Source organism: Crocodylus siamensis, chromosome 12 (genome assembly GCF_052110815.1).
Source record: "Crocodylus siamensis isolate JL-2025a chromosome 12, ASM5211081v1, whole genome shotgun sequence".
In the NCBI taxonomy this organism is placed as follows: domain Eukaryota; kingdom Metazoa; phylum Chordata; order Crocodylia; family Crocodylidae; genus Crocodylus; species Crocodylus siamensis.
Window position 1 is genome coordinate 24,279,376 of NC_143406.1, and position 23,396 is coordinate 24,302,771.

Sequence of the window (23,396 nt, forward strand, 5' to 3'; positions counted from 1 at the left end):
GTGCTGTAAAACCAAAGAGGTTAATTTTTGACAGGAGTAAATTAAGGTAATCTTCTGACCCCAGAGGAGCCCTGCTGATTCACAAGAGCTGAGGATTTGACCCCAAATTGCTGTTTCCATGTAAATATCTCTAACAGTATAATAATAATAAAAAAAGAGAGGTCAAACTGGAAAATGCTGCCAAAGCACAATGGAACCAGAAGGCTTTTAACATTGTTCAAATTAATCACATTTTCGTGTTGTTATTTTAAAATATTTATAGAAGGATCTAAAATATCTATTATTTGCCCAGCAGAACAGAATATCTTTCAGGAGATTACACAATTATCCTGTGTTATATGTACTTCATAATACAGAATGGCTGCTTTTTCAAGTAATTAGCCCATAGTCTATCCATACTGAAGATTTAATGAAATCTCGGTGATATTTCCTTTGTTTTCTGTGAAATACATTTTGGTGGCATCAGAGCAAAAAAAAATGCTCTTACATGATAGAGGCAAATTTATGGCTGGCTTAAGTCAGAGTAGTGCCATTAAAGTCAGTGGAGCCATTCCAATTTGCAACTGAAATTTTTTTTTTCCGTATTCATAGGACTAAATTCCAATGCCATATAATCCTGTCTGTTCCTGGAGTTGCTCCAGATTTGCACTTCTGTACCTGGGAACATTATTTCTGCCATTAACAAGAACTTCGTAAGATTCTCTCCCACATTCTGTAGAAGATCATTCAGGAGTCTTGGCCTTGAGGCTAAGCTGGAAGCCAAAGTAAATTTTTATGACTGACAGCCTTAAACATAAAAGCTCAAACTGCACTTGGATAGTTTGCTTACTTGACTGCCCAGAAAATATGGAAGCAACAATGGAAAGTGAAGTGTGTGGTTATACTGGGAATGCCATGCTTGTGTAATGCTGCAACATGAAGCTGAAGGCCAGTGTCTGTCACTTACCTAAATGCACCAGTACCTGGCATAGCAGGACTTTGGGAACTGTGCTACTTTTTGTTGGGTTTGTTTTCCTTTGATGAAATTACTTTGGTTTCATTCTTATATAATAACTGGCCAATTCCTAAAATGGTCACAATATTATGTAATCACAGGGGTGGGCAAAATACTGCCTGCCGGTTGGATCCAGTCCACCAAGGGATTCTGTCCAGCCTGCAGTAGTTCCTTCAGCCCCTCCTGGCCCAGGCTTGAAGGGCAGCTTGGGCTGTGGCATGTGTGGCCAGTTCCAGTCCTCCAGATGTGCAGCAGGGCAGAGGCTGCATGGTGGCCAAACTCAGGTTCCTAGCAGCCCCTGTGGCAGCAGCTTACTCGGCTCCTGGGCACTGTTTCCTGCCCACCTGCAGCCCCATCCCATCTGAATCTATATAGACAGAGATATATAGATATATGTATATAGATAGATATATAGATATGACTATAAACTGAATATATGTATAAAAATATGTGCATGTGTATATGTATGTGTGTGTGTGTATGGCTTGATCACATGTAACATACTCATGTGTAACTCCATTAAAGTCAACAGAAGATCTGCACATGAAATGGCTAACTGGTCTGAGCCCTAATAATGTTCATTCCCCTAGGATACCAGTGGTAGCAGGTCCATGCTCCTGGGGATACTGTTTAAAACTGTCTTTACTGTACTGATGATCCTAAATGGACAGATAAAACAGCAAATAGTAAAGTGATGACAATGAACTAATTACTGTAACTCTTTATCATTTTTTCTGATCTCTAGCCTTAGCATTAAGCATGTTCTCTTTTTCAGTTTCTGACTTTGAAGAATCAAAATAATTCACAAATAGGAACTGTCCCTTTTATATTTCAGGCAGTGGAAAAAGCATTTGCAGTGCCAGCTGGGTTTTACTGGCAGACCATAGAAACTGATGAAGAATACTTCCCTAGCAGCAGTGACATTGGGACTAGCAGAGATATAGATACAGAGGTAAAGAATTCCTGTCTGAATTCTAGAATTAAGTGGAAAGCTAAGGGAAGATCAACCCTGGCATGGAATATTTGAACTCACAGAATTGTTACAAATACACAAATACTCATTTTCAAATGTTTCTCACTCTAATATACCAGCCAAACCTTTGGTGTCATTAATTTTGATCTAGCCATTGCACTGAGCCTGCAAAGATTAAACTCTGAAATGTAAAGGCTAGAGAAAATGATACCAGTCAGGTGCATATCAGCAATGCAGACTTATTTTGAAATGCCAAGCCAACTTGACTGCAAGCTGACGTGTCATAGAATTTGTCTGTATTTTAGAATTTCTCAATAAAAGGTGTAGTAAATCTGTTTTGGGAATTTCAAAACTTTACCACAAACTTGATTTACAGATACAGATGTTATGATTTTCTTTCTAAATGTGCATCAAGATGGACAAGCTGCTAAGAAAGCTCAGTACTCCTTCAGTGTGCCTAAGGTTTATCAATAGGAGTTGAAGACATAGGGCACTTAGCTGGATCATGGACAGTGCTGACAGACATAGGAAAAAAACCAAAACTGCACTTTACCAGAATAGGAATCATGTTGGTTTGACCTGGCTCGCCCAGCATCTGTATAGCTCACACGCTTCAGCCAGGCTTTTTGGCATTCTTATCTAATAGCTGATTCAATTAGATAAAAGTGCCAAAAAGGCCAGGTGAAATGTGTGAACTACACAGGTGCTGGGTGAGCCGGATCAAATTGACATGATTCCTATTCTGCGCATGCACTGTGCTTAGTGTGGGGGCGCACTGAGCTGAAATTAAAGTGCTGGGGGTTTTTTCCCACCGTGTCTATAAGCACTTGAAGTTCCTGGCCTCCTTCTGTAACATGTGCTGGGGCTAGTTCAAGAATGACACTTCTGAGTTTCTACAGGCAGCTCTTAGAAAGACATCTTCACAGTGCAAGGCATTGACAAAGGTAAACCCTGCGAAGGGAAAGGATAAAATGGGGTGATTGTTGATGTTCCCCCTACCTTGCACAGACATGCTCAGTTATATCACCACCCATGATATAATTCACCACTTGAGATGTCTCCATGAAGGTTCTATGCGGCATAGAGCTACAGGACAATTCCTTTCTTGTTAGCTCTAATGAGCAATGGGTTAATAACAGGGGAATTATAAGTAAATGAAGAGAAAACAATTGAGCTTTTTTTCTAGTTGGACTAGACTTTTTTATTCCTCAGTTAGATTTATAACTTCGTTTATCATAATGTTGTAAGCCTCATTATGTGTTTATGGGGGAGTAGCATTTGGTAACACTTCATTTAAAGTGTCCAGTAATGATGAATTCATTTGGCATTCACTGCAGCAATAAAGCTCCTGATTGAGGATGGTATTGTGTGTCTGTATGGAAGGGAGAACTGTACACAAAATACAGGCCAGTACAGTCATGCTCTTCAGATATCCACTATCCCTCAATTTCCAGAACAACCCAGATTCTTCCATTACATCATGTGCACCTTGAGTACAGTATTCCTCCTTATGGGGGAGTGAAGTACATTTAAAATAAAAAGAGAATTAAATGGAGAACATTTTTTTTCCTGGTGTATATATTCATTATATAGCTATGGCTATGCCTACATGATAAACTCACCGTGCCTGTAAACTACACCTTCAGCAGGCTGCGCTGTTTTGCTCAGGCTGCCTCTTAAACCAGAATCAGTATAGCTGTGTCCACACAACATTGCAGTCAGACTAGTTAGTATGGGAGCAGGATGATTAGTACACCTGAAATCCTATGTGAAGGAAAATACTGCTTCCATTTTAGATGAGGTAGCCCACATAGAGCAGCACAGCATGTTGGAGGAAGGGTAAGTTTACTGTGTAATGGCAGTTTCTGTACCATATCTAAGGACAGACTGAATTAATTCCTCTAGAAAATAAGATTGCGGCATATAAATAAATTATAGTTCACCTTTGGTATCCACTTTTTGGATTATAGTCTTGTATTGATTTTGGAATTGCCGTTAATATGGAAAAATAGCTATCTTGTCTCTTGCTATTATTTGACTGCAGAATTAATCAGCAGAGTCAATACATTTCATTTCCTGCCCCAAATAACCTACAGTTCTGACAATAACAAATCAAAGGAAAATGCCATATCTTTTTACATACAACACACAACTTTCCCCCTAAAATCACCCCTGCCCCCAAAAATGGGATGTATGTTTTAAGTGGGGAAGCTGTTTTCTGGAAAGTAAGCAAGTCTGAAAATACTTTGCATGCCATGAAGCTGCCAAGATGTCAGAGTCCTAGGTTAATCCTCTCATAGCCATACCTATTGGCTGAGCGTGCACCTAAAGCAGCAGGTGAGCTGTTTGTATTATCTTAATGAGGCTTGTGATATGGAAATAGCACTTTATGTACAGTAACTTATATACAAAGCTTCTTACAGTAAAAAATGTGAACAGTCTTGCTGCTGTGTTTGCAAAGGTCTGGGGCCTAACCGGGGAAGTTTCTGGTACCAGCTGCTTCACCCAGACTGTTTTCTTGGATGCCACATTTCTGGACACTCTGTGTTTCCAGGAGGACTTACTCTATGTCATAGTTGGCCATGACTCTGGAAAAATATTTTTTTCTATGTTCTGCCTTCCAAAACCAAGGTTTGTGTTTTATTCAGGGTGCGGTATATGTGAGGAAATAAGGTAGTTCAGGTGACAAAAGGCATTATATATTATAAGTGTTAATAACATGGTAGTGCACTGGATCCAATCATGGGCTAGCAAAGTAGCATGTTGATCACTATAAATACACAACAAAGAGTCCACAAAGATCATACAGCATAAGGAAGACAGGGGGATTAAATCTGAAGACAAGAAAGAGAAAGATATTTACATGTGATTGATATCTATGGTTCTCTCTAGGAATAGAAATGTCATTGTTACTAATAGGGGTGTGCTTGTTTGTCCTTTGTGACCTTTGCCTTTCTGTTCAGGTTGGCTTGGTGTTGCTATTTGAAACGCTACTCCAAAACCCTTTGGCCACCCATCATATGCTACAGTTGATTCTCAGTGCTGGTTTGGATATCTGCGGACTCCGCCTACTTTATCCCCAGCACAACCTGCTGCTCTCTACCACAGGTAATATCTTATCTGCACACAGAACTTACACCAATATAACTACACTGGTTAGTACTATGGGATGGTATGAGCATGACTTCAGGCTTGCTCTTGTCTTCTCCTCTGAGAGTCAGACACATTCTGGGCTGTTTGCTTTTATCTGTTCCCTATGTTACATTTCTACAAGTGTTGTAACACTGACGTTTTCTGTGGCCTTTATTCTTCTGTAAAAGGTCTTTCCTAAATCTCCATGTTCTTACTGAATGTATGGGCTAGTGACCTGGATGGAATTGGGGCTAGAATGAAAGAAACCTAGCACAGTTTAGTACTTGTGCTTTAAACATTATATTAGCCCCTAGTGGTTGCCCTGGAGTTTTCATCTATAAGGAACTCAAACTGTCTCCTGATCTTTGGCCTTTAAGGCTTAGGAAACAGTAGGGTCCTACCTTATTTCCACTGGTTTTTACCTTTGGCACAGTGTAGAGTGTTTTAGTTTTGTTTTCTAGGGGTGCTTTGAAGCTGTGGTGTGTGTGAGGGGTTACAGTGGATAGTTTGGGGGACTCATTAGGGAAAATGATTGCCTACAAACACAAGGCACTAGGCTTGATAGCCCAGGAAGTTCCTGATAGTCCTATACTCCCATATCCCTGTATCAATTCTTAGATAGCTGTTGGTGGTGGGGGACTGGTACTCTGGCCCTTCCGCAGCTGCTTTTTATAGTTTGGCAGATTGCTGATCTCCCACCTTTTAATCTGGGTGAACACAGGGGAAATGGAGGCAGGAAACCCAAACATTTGTATGAGTGTCTAATGTTGGCTGCCCAAATCCATAATTTTAGGCATCTGGGTTGAAAATTTGGCCCTTATAACTTCTCAGAGCCTCAGTTTTGTCCATTTAAAAGCAAGATGATAAAACCTACCTCTTAGGATGTGTATCAGATTTAATTAACTGCTAACTTTCAAGATCTTAGTTTGAAAACCATCCCATAACTACAAGGATAGGGAGTGCCTCTGTAACACAACAGTTCAGTGTATTTTTAAGCCAAGAAGTTCTCCTGAAAGACCTATATGTGACAAGAGGACATGTACTCATGTAATCCATTTCCCTTGGGAAAGAATGCTGGCAGACTGAGACTGAGAGAAACAGGTTTTCTTTTGCCTGAACAGAAATTCAGTGAAAACCAGGTCAGTCACTTGAAGAAATTCTGCAGTGTCCCTGCTTCTTTGTCACATTTGAAAACAATGGAACCAGACTAGCTCATAAATGTGATTACTGCTTCAGTTGTCTCAGCAGTGTGGATGTAACGTGTTTTCACCAGTGACTGGAGGGCTTTGGAAATTAATAAGAAAACCATGAAGTCACCAATCAGTAACAGAAAACAGGTAGAATTCTGCTTTCAGATCTGGTTTCTGATGCTCTGCCCTTTGGACATGCTGTGAAGAACCACTTCGTATGGAGGGAAAATGTATGTGAACTGAGGTTTGCTACGCAGGTTGGAACACCGAATTTTACCCTTCACTTGGAAACTTAAAAAAATACAAATAGGTTGAAGTTTAAATTGTAAACCTGTGAGTTTAGGATCCTGATTTCTCTGTAAGAACTGAGGTCATTAAATGTGTCTAAACACTAGTGCAGAGGAAGAGGTATCCTGCCTCTCATTTTCTGATCACTGTAATAGGAGCCATACAGAAGTGAATTGGATTCCATTCCTTCACCCACCTGGCAATCCTCATGAAGGCAGGCTGTGTGTTTGGTGAAGGGGTTGTTACAGAGGGGAAGAGAATGTTCTGCTGTGGATCTTCAAGTATGACAGGAAATAAGGAAACCCAGAACTCGGGTCTTAGCAAGTAGATGAAGGGTTGGTGGTCGGGTATTTTCTTTTGAGATATCATTACTCCTCGTTCCTTCCCCACACAGCCCAGATCCTGACTCTGCCCAGGGTGAATGAGCAGTTTATCTGTAGCTTTAAATAATTTCCAGTTGCGTCCTTTCATCAGCTTTCCTATTTCCATGAAAGGATCAGAAAATAACCCACTTATCTTGCCCAGATTTCTTCCTAGCTTCCATCCCCACAAAGCGAATGGTCCATATCTGGATTCTGTGGTTTTCAGTGAGATCCACTCCCATGGTATCCACCTTTACATGTGTGTAGATTTCAGAATACATAAGAATACAGATTTGGCAGAATTATCTGTTGTGTTAGTTTCCATTGGGAAAGATAGAACAGATCTGCAGCTGATAACAATTTTGATCATTATACAACACTGTGATTCAGTGGTGCTATGATGTTACACCAGCTGAAAATCTGTCCTAGAGCTTGACTGGAGCCAGCTGCTGCCTTTTGTTCTCCTTACTTAGAACCTCCCGACTCTGTCCTAGCCAGGCATGTTTGTATGGAAGGGTTCCTTTGGCTCAGTAGAAGCAGGAAACACCATAGAACCACTGTTTGGTTCCACCTGCTGCTGTAAGGACATACCTCTCCTCTTAACCCTGCCTAAGCAGTACAGCAGTGAAAGCATCTGATCATGTTTTATGCTGGCATCCAGGCACTGTCCACTCAGAAGAAAGATCAAGGCCAGGATTCCAAACCCAGAAATTAGGCAGTGAAGCTGCCCTGACAGTTCTCTCTGTGGCTGCTCTCAAGCAAGCCAAATAGATCTCAAGAGCAGCAGCAAAGGCTGTTGTATGTATGACCATTACACCATCAAGCTGGTTGTTTGGCAGGTTAGCTCCTTGGTTAGGTAACCAGCTGTGTGGGATCAGGAGCTGCCTCACATGGGGAGAGCCCCTTTGAGAAACAGATGTTACCTTGATAAACATGTAATGGGAACAAGAGCTAGGGCTGATTAGTTATCAATCATCTAGGGAGAATATAGACTTGACAAGAGGCCTTGAATAGAATGAGTGAGCCTAGAAAGAGGGCACTCTGCTTTAGTCAAACATATGTTTCTCTTTCACAGAAGAGCTGCCTTCTGCTTATTCTCCTGAGGCTGGCAAGGCACTACCAGTTCTGGCATTAAGTTTGAGAGGGCCGAAAGCACGACACACCTTACAGGATATTGTAGGGCCTTCTGATCCACAGCTGGCCCGTGTGACTGACTGCAGCTCCATCAGTGCCCTCTATTGTAGGAGCCGAGCTGAGCCTCTTGTCTACCTGCCCCGCACAGACAGCCGTGTGAACAGGGAGCTGTGCCTTTGGTTTGGAGGAAGAGTATATTCTGACACAGCACTTCATGTTGGTGTCCAGAATCCTGCCTGCAAATATAACAGATCAAGGTGACAAATCTATATGATACATTTCTAAGATCCTCTGATTTTAACAGGAGGGGTAGGGAGCAGATAGAGCTAGATAGTAATTGTTCCCACAGGAAGGGGTGTGACTACATGCAACATGGTATTGGAGTACCAGTCTACTTCTGCACTGTTAATGGGTTACTATTAATGTCTGCAAAGCCAATTCCTCTAGTCAGCTTTCTCAATGCTGCTGCTCCCCTACCCTCCACCCCCAACTGAGACTTCATGAAAAAGAAAGGTGGCTAGAAAAGCTTATCACCCTGGTGATTGGTATGCGGGGAAACATGACAGTGGGCACAGGATTTACCAGGGGTGATTGTGACAAGGAGATTCTAGCCCCTGTGACTTTAAGGGAGAGAAAGCGCTGCAATCAGTGGGCTGCTGGAGCAGGGCTAACTGCCAGGCAGTAAGCAGCTGAGGCAACAGTAAGACAGGATAACTACTTGGGAGCAAGTTGCACCACAGTAGTGCACAGCTCCAGATAAGTATGTAAGTAAGGACTGCAGTGTAGGAAGGGCAGGTTGATTAAGGTGAAGGAAAAACCCTGTCCTGGGTTGGACACATGTGACCCGAGGCAGTGGTGCTCCTGGGCAATATAAGCTAAGACCCTGAGCTACAGCCTCAGTCTGGCCCTCGCCTCTTTGGAGAGAAGAGTTTTTGCTAGAATGAAAACTGGATTGTGGCTACAGGAGTGGTGGAAGCCAGGGTGCAGTGCCTGGGAGGCAATCCATTCTATAGAGCAGGGGTTCCCAAAGTTTTTATGCCATGGCCTGGCATACCACAGCCCAGAAGTGGCCACAGCCCAGCAGTCACAGCTGACCATGGCCAAAATTTCTGGCCAGCAGACAGGTAAGAATACCTCCACTTCTCAGGCGGGGGAGCAGGCCAAACCCTGCACTGCTGTGGGCCCTGCAGAAGAAGCCATGGCATATTCACTCTGTTCTGGGGGGTCCACAGTTTGCCAGTCCATGGCCACTTCTGGTCTGGTAGCCAACCATGCTGCGGACTGGCAGTTGACCTGCTGTGGCCCAGCACTGGGCTGTGGTCCAGGGATTGAGAACTCCTGCTATAGAAGTATATAGAAGTGTGGAGCCCTGCAGGGGCCTATGGGATGAGTAAATAGAAATCTAGCAGTTCATAGGTTGAAGAAGCCCTGCAAGGGCCTGGGACCTGGTGGATTAGAATGGAGAAACAGCAGCTTTACCAGGATCTGGGACCTCATGAGCTAGAGCAGCCCTGCCAGGACCAGGTGCCTGGGTGACTGGATCTGAAGATAGGGTCAGAAGCACTGGTATGTGAAACAGAGTAAGGCCTTTGAGGCATGGTTGTGACTGTGGGGGTGTCTGAAGGTCATGATTACTGCTTTTAAGGTGTGATAAACACTGGGAGGCTCTGATTAGGCTAACAGGGCTGTGATCAGGGTCAATGAGACACAGTTGCCAGGAAGGCACAAAATGTTGGTCAGCTGACTTAGAATCTGTTGGCATGAGTAAGACTGGGACATGCAATTAAGCAGATTGATTTTACTAGGTTTATGCTCTTCCTAGCTCACTCTAGGGCTAGGGACAGACATTCAAAAAGCCTGAGCCTGAATTGATTAAATCTTTGCAGGTTAGCCTAACCTGGCTAGGCTGAACCAGTTTGTAACCGTGTAGACATCCCCTCTGGATTAAGGAAATTCAGGCACATGCCTGCTGTGCCTCAGGCTAGAAGCCAGGGGGCGCTAGAGCAGCCCTCCATTCTTTTTCATAATGCTGAGCTGAGGGGTGTGTGGCCAGAGCCCAAAAAGATGCTCTGATTAGGGTGGGGTTCTGCACCCCCCACCCCCACTTGGTAATAGAGCATTTATCAGCTCTGTTATCAGCATTTAACACTCTATCAGAAAACAAAGCCTCTCTCATTAGTTCAATTGAATTTTTCAGTGTTAAACACCATCAGGTTCTCATCCACCCATTTCCTGAGCCTGTCAAGGTCAGCCTGGATCACCCTCCTGTCCTCAGCTATGGACACTTTACCCCAGAGTTTGGTGTCATCAGTGAACTTGGCCAGTCCATTTCTGACACCAATGTCCACATCATTAATGAAGATGTTGAATAGTATTGGCCCAAGGACAGAGCCATGAGGGACCCCACTGTTCACAGGGCACCATGACAATTGACTTCCAACCACGGAGTCAATTCCCCAGCCAGTGGATCGTGGTGAAGCTGGGGCCACAGTTGGCCAGTTTTGCCAAGAAGTGATCATGGGATACCAGATCGAAGGCTTTTTTGAAGTCAAGATATATGACATCAATCTCCTCTCCCTTGTCAAGGTGATAGGTCACCTGGTCATAAAAGGAAATAAGATTGGTCAAGCAAGACCTACCTGCAACAAACCTGTGCTGGCTATCCTTCAGGATGTCGCCATTGGCCAGTCTGTTAAGAATGGCCTCTTTGATAATCTTTTCTAAGATCTTACTCTGGGATAGAGGTCAGGCTGATGGGCCTATAGTTTGCCAGATCCACTTTCCTCCTTTTCTTGAAGATAGGTACCACATTGGCCTTCTTCCAGTCTTCAGGCACTTCACCAGAGCACCAGGAGTTCTTGAAGATCCATGCCAGGGGCTGAGCTATGATGCTAGCCAGCTCCTTGAGTACCCTGAGCTGTAACCAGTCAGGGCCAGCTGACTTGAAGGTGTCCAGCCTCTCAAGGTGTTCCTTCATAAGGTCAGCATTGATGGAGGGTAAGAAATCTCCCTCACCCAGGCCTCCCTGTCCCATAATGGGCGGAGGCATCCCATGGTACTGGTGAAAGAGGTGATCATGGGATACCAGATTGAAGGCCCAAAGTACCCATTTAGCAAGTTGGCTTTTTCCTGGGCATCTGTTCTCCGTTGTCCCATCAGGTTTAGCAGGGATCCAGTGTTGCCCTTGCTTTTCCTCCGGCTCTCCACATATCTAAAAAAGGACTTTTTATTGTCCTTGATACTTGTAGTTAGTTGGAGTTCAGTCACAGTCTTAGCTTTCCTGGTTTGCACCCTGCAGGTCCGGACCAGTGCAGAGTATTCCTCCTTGGAGGTGGATCCAGTCCTCCATCCTTTTGTAGGTGTCAAAAGGACACTTTAGCTGTGTGCACACAGTCTATCTCTGCAGCTTTTCTATTGAGAATAAATTTAGCATGAAACTACTCCCTTCCCCAACATGCTTGCAGATCCCCTGACAGCCAAAGACATAAACCACACAGGTCTGGAAAACAGATTCTCCTTCTTTGTTTAAATGATTGGTCCCTGCCATTGCCAGACACCAAGCCATGATGAAGGTGAATCAGGCCCATAAAACATTGACAGGGAGATGAGAAGCAGAGTGCTCCCCTTGTCTGAGCAGTGCAGTGTGGCACATGGTTGCTGCAGTATCAGGATACAGCTTGTGCTGCCAGTTCTGTAGTGGGTCTCACACTGTATCCATTTCCAATCACCTTCAGGGTTATTTTTCTGTAGTGGTATTTGATAGAGCTCAGTCTGTACGATCTTTAACAGTGAAGCTAATGATAGTTTTGATTTAAATCTTTAAAAAATCTATTTGGCAAAGGTTCTTTTTTGGGGATGGGAACTCATCTTTTTCCTCTGACACATTGGACATATTTTTCTCTTCTTAGGATGCAAACAGATGTCACATTTATCCTGGGACAAGCCATTTATCCCAGGACAAAGTGCAGTTTTACAGATGCCTCATCCATTGTCCTGGGATAAATTCTAAAAAATCTTCCTGGATAAGAGGTAATAACCATTTATCCCAGGTTCTTACAAAGTATGACTGTACAGTTATTCTGGAATTGCATCACTGAATCAATAGCAAAAAAATGGCACTGTATTCAGGTGCTCACAAAAACCTGGTTAGAAGTGTGATGTGTATACACACCAATCCCATTTTTGTTTTAGGACAAACACAGGCACAACTTATCCAGAGGTAAATGCAATGTCTGTTCCTAGCCTGAGTGAGCATGGCCAAAGTAAAAGGGGTGCAACTTTGTGGATAAGCACTTGTCTTTCCCTGACTCTGACATTTTGCTCCAGTGCTTTGCTGGCTGAAATATAATCCATGTCTCGAAGCTCAGATCATCACACAGTCACTTCATTTTGCAGGGGAAAAACACCAACAACTCCTTGTCCCAGAGAGCAAGCAGTACGTATTCCAGACCACTCAAGCAAAGGAGAGCAGGCAGGCATGCTTTAGCAGTCTGTTCTTAACAGACTTGTCCAGCTGATTCACAGATTGCAGTTTGCATTGTTGTCAGTCCCTTGGCCTTGAAGACCACAACTTGTACTCACCCTGCTATAATTCGTTCCTTTCAGAATGAAGGAATACTGATATTTCAGTGCCTTTGCTCATCACTGCCAGACCCCATTTATAATCACTTTGAAACCATTTGTGCCCAATTCTGATCTAATCAAACATTTTAAATATGAATAGCAGATTTGAAATCTCACCACATGGGAAGAATACTTAAGATATAGCCCAACATGTTTGTTAGTTCCTAAATTTTCTTATCAAATTTACTACATTGCATTAGACACTTTTCATTGACCAGAGGGAGTCCCAAAAGGAATACTATAAAAAGACATTCAGTCTTTGAACAAAACCACCAACACACTGATGCCATGGATAAGGGATTGAAACGGCACTTCCCATAAAGCACTTTCACGGAAGCAGCCTCTGTTTTGGGGGGGGTTTCGAGAAATTCAGAGTCACTGCCTGCATCTGCTTTTAACAGTTTTCAATACTAGTGTTGATTTTCCTTAGGCCTCAGAGTCCTTCATCATGCAGAACAGAAGAATGGGATGATCTGCAGGGCAAGGCACCATCCAGTGCTCCAACAACACTTGTCTCGACCACCAAAGGTGATCTATAGAGAGCAAACTTTGTGGTTGCATATGTGGTCTAGGGTCCTTCAGTCTGGCAGAAGTGTTGTTTTTATCTTACTCCTGTCCCTCATGTCCATGGGTTTCTCTCCTATTGTATTCCTCATCACTATGTCCAGGCCAGGGAGAAAAGAGCTGAGAATCAATTGCTTGCAATGAAAGAGGAAGCTCATTTTATTCAATATGAAGTAGCATTGAAGTATTGTGACTAAATCTGCCCTCCCTCTGTTAAAAACTATTAGAATTCTGGATCCTACGGACATCCCAGACCATGCTCAATGATACTTAAAGCAGAAAAACCTTTATTAAGGTGATAAAACAGTTCTATAGAGGACTAACAGTAGCTTAGAGCTCTGTGTCTACCTGACTTTATCAGCTACCAGTCCTCTTCAGGGGAGGGATATAATTACATCACATAGGTTGTGGGTCTAAATGATCCTGACTTCTCTGGGCTTCTCTATATTACAGTGGCAACATATTCCAGCTAGGACAGCAGCAAAAATTCCCTGCTCACCTGTGCCTGTAGTACACTCCAAACAAGTATACCTGTGAAGATGCTTGGAGGAGTACTTTATCTCCAGCATGCTTGAGAACAGGCACAGGGGAGAAGCCTTGCCAGCTTATTTCTTTGCCTATGGACAAGAGTGGGTGGAGCACTAGAGCAGCCCTCCCTTCCTTGGAAAAAGTTGTTTAAGAAGAGCTTGAACTAATGAGAGAGGCTTTGTTTTCTGATGGAGTGTCAAATGCTGATAACAGCATTAATGCTCTGTTACCAAGGCGGGGTGGGGGGGCAGAACCCCTCCCCTAATCAGAGCATCTTGTTGGGGCCCGGCCACAGCCCCCTCAGCTCAGCATTATAGAAGGGAAAGGAGGGCTGCTCAAGTGCCCCACCCACTGTCTAGTAGCAGAACTTAGGGCTTCTACCTTTTTGGAAGGAAGCACAGGGAGCAGCTAGTATTAAGGAACTCCTGCATGGCTCCTCTCCCTTCCCAAAGTGCCCTTTTAACTTACAGATGAGGCTCCCAGTTTCTTCAGTCCTGCTTAACAGCTGACCCTGTGCTCCATGGCAGAGTGATGTGGCAGCAAGTTATGAAGTAGGAAAACAAAAGCCTGTCTGCTGAAAAACTCTTTACTCCTGAGGAGGGTTTATACCAGGGGTGGGCAAAATATGAGCCGCGGGCTGGATTTGGCCCATGGAGGGACTTTGTCCAGCCATCGACGGGTCCCTCAGTCCTGCCTGGCCTAGGCACCATCTCATTGTGGCACGTCCTGCCATCGCCTGGGCACACAGCAGGGCTGGGGTGGCTCCACAGCTGAACTGCCTTTCTAGGCAGCCCAGGCAACAGCAGCTCCTTCCTGGCACTGCCGCCACTGTCCCCAGCCCCACAGTACCAGTGAGGACCTGCTTGTAGCCCCGACCCACCCCGTGCCTGTTGCGGACTTGCCTACTAACACTGAACAGCTGCAGCAACAGCAGCACCAGCAGGGCAGAAGTGTGCTCAGCCTGGGGGAAGAGCTGCCCCTCCCCCACCCCACTGCCCAGCACTTCCTGCAGTAGCCGTGTGGAAGTCATGCTGGGCTGCCCTGTGGCTCCACTCCTGTCACCACTGCCTCTGAACTGCTCAGCGGGGCAGCACAGAGGAGCCACAGGGCAGCCCAGCACGGGCTCTGTACAGCTGCTGCAGGAAGCACTGGGCAGCGGTGGGGGGGAGGAGCTGCTTTTCTCCCATGCCAAGCACGCTTCTATCCCACCACTGCTGGTATTGCTGCAGCTGTTCAGCATCAGCAGGCGAGTCTGCAGCAGGCATGTGGTGGATTGGGGCTGTATGCAGTTCCCATCCAGTACCACAGGGCTGGGGCTAGCAGCTGCTGCCGCCTGGGCTGCCTAGATAGACAGTCCAGCACGGAGCCACCCCAGCCCCCACTGCATGACCCGGGGGTGGCAGGGTGCACCACGGGTGGGCAGTGGGGCAGGGACCAGGTGAGGGCTGTGTGCACAGTCTGGCTGATCTACTCCTGCCAGGGTGAGTCCAGAGCAGGCACAGGGCATGCTGGGGCTGCATGCTTTTGACAGTGGCAGGGAGGTGCTGCAGGCTGCATGGGCTCCGGGGCTGTAGCTGGGTGGGTGCTGACTGGCTGCAATCATCTCTGTATACACAATGCAAACACACACAAATCAGGACAAAAATATCTTTTAAAAATAAAATAATTTATTGTTGACATTTTATTTTTTGTATATAAATTGGGTTTTTTTCTGGTTCTGAGATGGCAAACCCCTTTCCCAAAAGGAGTACTTCTGGGGGCAAAGGGAGAGACTTCTGGTAGCAAAGGTCAGGGTTTAGGGGGTGGGACTTCCAGGCCCAAGATGGCAACCGGGGGGTAGGGTACCTGTCAAGGGGCAGGGCTACCCTTGCAGCCCTTGACAGCTTGCCAAAACTCATTAAGTGGCCCTCCAGCCAAAATAATTGCCCTCCCCTGCACTAGACTCTTAGGCTTTTGGACTTCCAGCTCTTTTCTGTAATCAATCATTAAACAATGTTGTCTCCATAACTGGCCAGGAGGGTGGACTGAGTAGACATCCTATACAGCACATCAGCTGTTTACAGAGTTCTTTTAGAGTACCTTGAAAATATACCCTGACTACAAAGAGATCATGTCATAGAATGAGAAAGTACTTTCATCTCTGTTTCCTGGTCTCTTTGCTGAAACTCCTAACAAGGCTTATTTAAATCACCTGTGGTTCTAGACTTTGAGATATGGACATCTGTCCCCCGAAAGTCAGCGGAGACCCATGCAACTCATTTAGTTTTAGCCACTGAGCAGCCTTCAGATGGTAATTTTCAGATGGCTCACTACTAGCCTTTACCAGATTTGCACCAATAACTTTGCAGCACATGGCTTTGCCATTCTCTTTCCTGTCCCCTGAACTTTCCTATTTCCTTACCATCAATGCAACTCTGTTCTGAAATGAGAGAGAAAGAACAATTAACCTAGAAGCTGGAGACAGGAAACGCAATTCTTAGGGCTTTGCAAGTTGCAGTAAGGATTTGGTTTTGCAGGCTCAAAACCAGTTTAAATCTCATGCTGGGCCTATTGTATATGAGATGTCAAATTTCAGGCATATAAATGGTAAAGACACATATCGGGCCCACCCCTATTTTTAAAGAAAAAAATAACAGCCTAATTTGGAACATATTGGTGACTGAAATTAACAAGTACGTCAGCGTTGCTTCAATAAAGCTGTGATTACTGTAATTGGGACCAGAAGTGCACTCGCACTGCAGACTGTACAGGAGTTTGTCTCCCAGGGGGGCTACCAGAGACTTCATTGAAGAACCATAATGGTTCCTCTCCCTAGTACATGCTGGCTTCTCCCAGATAAGATCTTCAGCTTCTCTTTCAGGAATCACAATGCATCAACTCATTTCAACGACAAAGCTTGGGTTAAACTTCTTGAGTCCAACAAGCATATATGGAACATAGAAGGGTGCACTTCAGCAGTCCATATGCCACAATTCAGTAGTAGCCATAAAAAATGATGAAATTGGCAAAATTTGATTCATTCCATCAGCAACAACCAGCTCTCATGGACTCCACCCCCAAACTGACAGAACCACCACAGCCCCCCCCATCAGTGAGTGTAGGCCTTATTTTCTATTGTCATTTTCCCTTTCTTTTCCACTTCCCACTCCCATTCTCTCCCTCACTCTTGCTTTTGGTCTCATCTATTCTCTTAGCCCTTTTTTTCTTTTACAATTTAATTTCTTCCTTTCAGTGCAAGGGCATTTTTCTCTTCTCCTACCCATGGCCCTACAAAGGTCTAACACCCCTCATTTCCTTTCTCTGGAGTTGCCTTTCAACCTGGAAGTAAGATATATCAGAAATGCTCGATTCACACAATCCCAAATCCACTACTACTCCTTTGGAGAGAGCAAAAGGATTTGCTGCCTCTGACCATAGTAGAGAGGACTGCTAGGCTCAATGGCCAAACTATAATTACTGTATATACCGGGGCAGACAATTATTAAGTGGAGGCCCACTTAATGAGTTTTGGTGAGCTGTCATGGGCTGCAAGGGTAGTCCCGCCCCTTGACAGGTGCCTCACCCCGGTCACTACCTTGGGACCAGAAGTCTTGCCCCCTGGGGTTTGTGGGGAGCTGTATGGGTTTTTGTGGATATGGGTAGCAATGCCACCGCTACTTGTCCCCTGGGAGTTCCCCGCGCACTCCTGGGGTCAACTCCCCTCCCCTCCCCCACACACACTGTAAATTAGCAGTGCAGAGAACACCTGCATGTGTGGTGTGCAGTGCCTCAGACAGGTCTGCAGTGCTGCATTACACACATCCATGATCGTCTGTGTACACCTTAGGGTGGTATTCAAGTTGGGCTGGCACCTACAAAGGAAGCATAGATTCTGTTAAAATTACTTGATGCCCTTCTCACCTTTGTTTTGATCTAGGAGATGTCATTTTGGTGGTCTCACCTACTATTCCTCCTCATGCATACGCTGATGTGATTTCAACTTGCACTCAGAGAGGGTTTATTCTGCAGGGAATCAGGCAGCTGCGGCTTTCACTTAAACAAGCCATTGTGCTTCGCATGACAACAAGTCAGGTACGGGACAAGGATTATCAGGACAATTCTTTTCAGATACTAAATATGTAAATTGAGCATTTCCAGTAGTTCTCCAGCTAAAACCTACAATCCTGATCTTTGTAAAGAATTTGAGCCTGATTTTGAGATACGGCTGTTCCGACCCCTGAAGATTGGGCTTTCAGTATAGCCAAAGCATGCTAATATATATTTATTTGGGGCTGATGCAATGCGATTGTTACGATGTCAAATAACAGCATTTACCTTACATCATGATGCTGCCACCTGGTAAAACAGGGTTATTATACAAATATCCCAAAGCCATCACTTTTTCATCCCAGAGAGCAGTGTTTTAAAAATCACAACCCTTAAGGCTTCATGTTACCAATGTGGCGTTTCATCTTGGAGAGACGACTTTTTCAACAGCTGATTCCTAATTTGGAATGACTGTATTGACAAACCCAGTTTAGAATTCAGTCCCAGGTGAAACTGAGACTTCTGAAAAGAGTACAGATATTCTAATTAGTTGGCCTTGCCTTATTTTAAACTGATTATTTCAGTTACTCTTCTTCTGTGATCACAGAGATGGCAAGCTTTAACACTGAGGCTAAAGTTCTTAGCACAACATGTGCTCATAGAAAACGATGGGAGAACACTGGGATTTCTGCACTGTGCCATTTTATTATTCCACCCAAAACCAAATGGGACAATGAATACCATGTGCTTGCTAATGGGAAACTGTTTTCTACAATGATAAGTGTGCTTCAGACTGGGGCTGCAATGGTAACATTCAGTATCCTTGGGTGAACTCTGTGCTATTGTCTTCTCACCCCAAGAATGCGTGAGCTGACACCCCTCCAGTAACTATTCTCAAGGAAACTCATTACCTCTTCACTAGCCAGCCAGCTCTCAGGTTCCCCTACATGCCTTTTTTATGAACAGTGCTACTGGTTGCTCTCAGAGATGATTTTTCCTTGTGCTTGAAAATCCCATTAACCCCCATTCCGTCCACCCCTTTCTGTCCCTGCCAGCAGAGAACGTCCTGCTCCCAATGAAGTCAAATGTGAATGTTGCAATTGATTTCAGTGGGAGTAGGATCAGGCCATAATTTTGTGAAAACAAATATGATTTCTAATCAATTACAGTGTCATCAGGAGGGAATTCCTCATGACCAGAGGGGTGGCCATAAGTGACTACATAGCATTGTAGTTCCTCACAGATATTTCTTAAGTTAGTACACTTATGCATACAAATGTTTCCTACAGGTATGTATTCATATTTATGGTCAGGCTGTTCCCAGAAGTGTTCCAGCCAGCCTTTATTCTGATGCTGTTTATACCATTATATTGGTTGTATCTGAATTAGAATGCAGTTGACATTGTAACTGTTATTAGTAGAGACTTTTTTTATCAAAACAAAGATATGCAAGAATGATCTTAATTCTACACACCTTACTCCAACAAAATGCCCAGAAAAGCAAATGAGACTTTTGTTTACTAACGGAGACATCCTCTAGTAAGAGTTGGCATGTGTGCCCAAGGGAGGACATGAATTTCCAGAATGCTGTATTTTCTGTTTCACCAAGAAAATGCCGCACAAGGACCCTTTTTTCTACTTGATTTTCTTCAGGTCTCCCTCTGAATAACACTTTACAGAATAAATCCTTACAAACTAAAAGCTATAGCCCAAATGTCCAAATCTATGCTGAGCGTAGGTTCCTAAATCCACAATGGAGCACAAAAGGTCCACTTTTCAGAGATGAGGATCACTGGCTGCTCCCAGCACTTCAGCACCTCTGAAAACCAGTCCATGTGTATTGAGAAGATTAAATATTAATCTGTACATTTATCAGTTTGAGAATACTGACTTTGTAATTTTAGATGGCTATATTTCGCCCTAAAAAGATTTCAAGTCCACCTGATAGGAGTTCCTCAAGAGAAGAATTTCCATCTGAACCACGTTTGCACTGTCTGATTTTGCTGCTGAGAAAGGAGAATGTTGGCTATCATGTTCCTGCATTAATAAAAGGTAAAGCCATTATTTCTCAGGTCCTCAGAGAAAACGGTTAGTATTTGTGCATGCATCATTCTGTATTATTCTTTGAGTAACTGTCCGCATATGCATTCAGACTAATGATTGTGTCTCATGCCCTGAGACTTTGCCTGGAGAATTTTACTTTAGCTGTGCCTGGAGAGTGCACCCTGGTACGCACATTCCTTGTGGCTTCATGTTGAAGTGATAAAGGGTGTTGCATGCTTCTTGCTTTTCAATTCCTCTCAACCACTTGGCTGAAATAGATCTCACTGCTCAGAATTTGCAGCCTTTGTATTTTCTTATTGATTATTGTACCCAATCTCTTCAACTATTGCCTTCGTTTGGCTTATGTTTTTTCTTTATCTATTTTTGCTTCCCTTTGACCCTCCCATGGGAGAGGAATGACTGCTTAACCTTTAGGTTGAGGAGGTGTCTTGGTGCTCCTTTACCCCACTCTTTTGCCAGTGCTCCATTGTTGATGCCATGGGCAACCACCATCTTGACTCATTATCTTCAGTCCTCAGCATTTTTTTCTTTCTTTTAGTTGTTTGAGAATGACCGGGTTTTTGCCATGTCTACATCTCATTTGCTGGGGTTCAACAACTGTCCCTTTTGAAATAAGGCTATGTTGGCATCTGATGGACACTCTCAGTGCCTCTTCTGCTGTAGTGAGGAATATGTACACAATAAATGTTCCATCTGCTACTTTTTTAAGATACAGACCCAAAGGGAGAAAGAAACTAGATTGAAATTATTAATCCTGGGGAAGTCCATGACTGTATCTTTGGACCCAGGTTCCACAAGACCAATTCCAGTGGTTGAGGCCTACCTTCCTCTCCACTGGTAGGCAGGAGGCATAGTCCTCAGCAACAAAGAGCACTCTCTAAGGGAATTGCTCACTTGCCATATTCAGCAGGGTGATTCTCCAGTTGCAAGTAGTGAATCCAGGAATGGGGCAAGGGGGTTGCAGCCCTCCCTATGGCTGTACTGTGCCTTGAGCTCTGAGCTCATTGCCTTGTCAGTGCAGACTCTTGTGAGCCCTGACCTCACTAGATGACTGGGGCAAGGTCTGACCAGATCCCCTGTTCTCGCTTGGCACTGGAGCCCAGGGGATGAATGCTGCCCTTCCTTTCTTTCACTGTCTTTGCTGAATTCAGCAGCAGGGAAACTGAGAGGACAAGTGGTGATGGCAATGTTTGCCCTCTGGGCTCTGAAGCCACATGGCAGCAAGGACTCCATGCAGACCCTGTGCCAAGAGCTTATGTACAAGAAAGCCCAACAGAGGTTCAGTTGCACTACTGCACCCACTCTGGATCCACCCCAGCCAATTGCTGTTTGCATTAGAAACCAACTGCAGATACTCCCTCTGCCTGAAGAAGGGTGTTTGTACAGGAGGAGCAGGAAGTGAGCATCACTTTTTATCCCCTTGATGTTGGGCCATAAGAAGAGGTGGGGCCAGCTCAAACACGGCAGTTATTTCTGGTCAAAGGCTCAAGGTGTGCAAGTGAACAATATACCTCATACATCTCCAGTTTTTCTTTTTGCTATGAAAAACTGTTCATAATGGTAGAGCCTGACCTTAGCCTTCACTAAGTGACACACATCTCTATGTACATGTATGAATCAGCTACCACCATTTGGTACTGTGTTGCAGAATAATCAACCTAGGTTGTCATTTGTACTTGTTTCTGGCTTGAATTTGTCTGCCTTTACTTCTAGCTGTTGTTTTTTTATCTTTCTCTACTAGGTTAAAGAGCTGTCTAGTATTTAGAATTTTCTCTCCTTGAAAGAACTTGTTTATTGTAATTGAGTCACTTCCAATTTTTTGATAAGCTAGATCAAGTGAGTTAGTTCCTTATTGTAATAATAATTATTGTAATTCTCATTGTAAAACAATCATTGAAGCCTCCAAAATAATATTTGTGGCTATTTTCTGCAGCCTCTCCTATTTCTCAGTGCCCTTTTTAAAACACAGACACCAATACTGTGCATAGTATTCTAGTATCAGTCTGGAAAATCTCCTCTCAGTTCCACTCACTGCTCCTTTCTTTTACCATACCAGAGTGGCATCACAACATGACAGTGTTCATATTAAGTTATTTATCCACTATGACCCCATAATCCATTTCAGAGTTGTGCTTTCATAATTGGTACTTTATGTCCTTTCTCTTACTGGGAAGCCTTTGTGAAGCTATATGACCTATAAAATCTCCAAGTGGTGCAAAATACAATAGACCATCTGCTTAGCAACTCAGATTTATATGAGCATATCACTCCGAATCTTTTCTCTGGCACATGAAGTACAATTCATGGACTTTATCCTGACATAAAGAACAATTCAAGTGATTGATCTTAACTGTGCAAGAGAGACCGCTCCTTCCACAACCATGACATCCCACAGGTTCTTTCTCTCTTTCTTATCTGTGGAGAAATATGGACAGACTTCTGAGTATAGGAGCTAAAACTTGCACTTCATCTAAATCTAGAGAATAGATCTTGTTCTTGAAGACATTAAACCAACAGATCTCACTTTGTTCATTACTAAGTGCAAAACTCATCTCTGTAGCTTTCCACTTCCTCATACACTTAAAATATATGCACATTACAAACTGCAGTGTTGTATCCCTCTAATAGCAAGCTACAAATGAGCTACCTCAGGTACTGGAAACAGTCTAGCAACAGTAGAACAGAGTTCAGTGCAGGTTACTTTACCCTGGTGAGAAGCAAAACAAACATTTCCTCTCCCACCATTCTCCCCCAGGGGAGAGGATGAAGAAATAAATGAGACTGATGTCACTCACATTGCTTAGTGCTCTCATGAGAAGTGCTTTATTGAATGATGACTACAGTATAAGAATCTGTAGTAAAGAGAAGAGGTGGAGATATGCACTTAGATGAGGAAAGAAACAGAAAGGACTTCTGTCCCATGTCAGCAGACAGGAGAGAATCCTTGGCAAAAATGCTGAGCACCGAAAGGTACACAAAGGTTCCTAGCAGGATTTATAAAAGCAACATAAGCAAGTTATTTTCCTAACCCCTATCTTTGATGCTTTTGAAAATCCTTTTCATTATCTATCTGTATCTCTAGGTGCTTAACATCCTTTAAAAATCTGTCCCTGAGCAGCAACTGCATTGGAGCAATGGGAGCTGCTGCATTCCTAGAATCCAGAAAATTAGGGCGCGTATGTATGTGCCTAAATCAGGACTTTGGAACTTAACTGTAGGCACATTAAAAAATCTTGGCTCGTAACATCTGGGTCTTGCTTCATGTGTATATGCAGCAGCAGGCAATTCTATGGGTAAGATACTCAGCTAATGTAAATCAGCATCACTCCATTGTCTCCAGTGCAGCCATGCTGGTTTACACCAGTGGAAGAGTAGATGCTTTATTTTTTTGATGTTGGTAGTCATTATTTGTACAGTAAACAGGGTTTTTTTGCTTGTCGCTGTTCTTATTCTGGTCTCTATTTGAAGGCGGGAATTTGGAAATCTAGGTCGTTAGGTTTCCACATGACACCAGATAT

General features: G+C 43.9%; 1 protein-coding gene across 1 annotated transcript in view; it reads left to right on the top strand.

The window, feature by feature from the left end:
* The window catches only part of DNAAF8 (dynein axonemal assembly factor 8), a 202,596-nt gene that overhangs the window by 106,299 nt on the left and 72,901 nt on the right, over positions 1-23,396 (top strand). The window contains exons 15-20 of the mRNA XM_090024739.1: positions 1,830-1,946; positions 4,931-5,075; positions 8,015-8,330; positions 13,127-13,224; positions 17,705-17,859; positions 19,719-19,866. Of these exons, the coding sequence (XP_089880865.1) occupies positions 1,830-1,946; positions 4,931-5,075; positions 8,015-8,330; positions 13,127-13,224; positions 17,705-17,859; positions 19,719-19,866 (979 nt within the window). The remainder of the gene's footprint in view (positions 1-1,829; positions 1,947-4,930; positions 5,076-8,014; positions 8,331-13,126; positions 13,225-17,704; positions 17,860-19,718; positions 19,867-23,396) is intronic.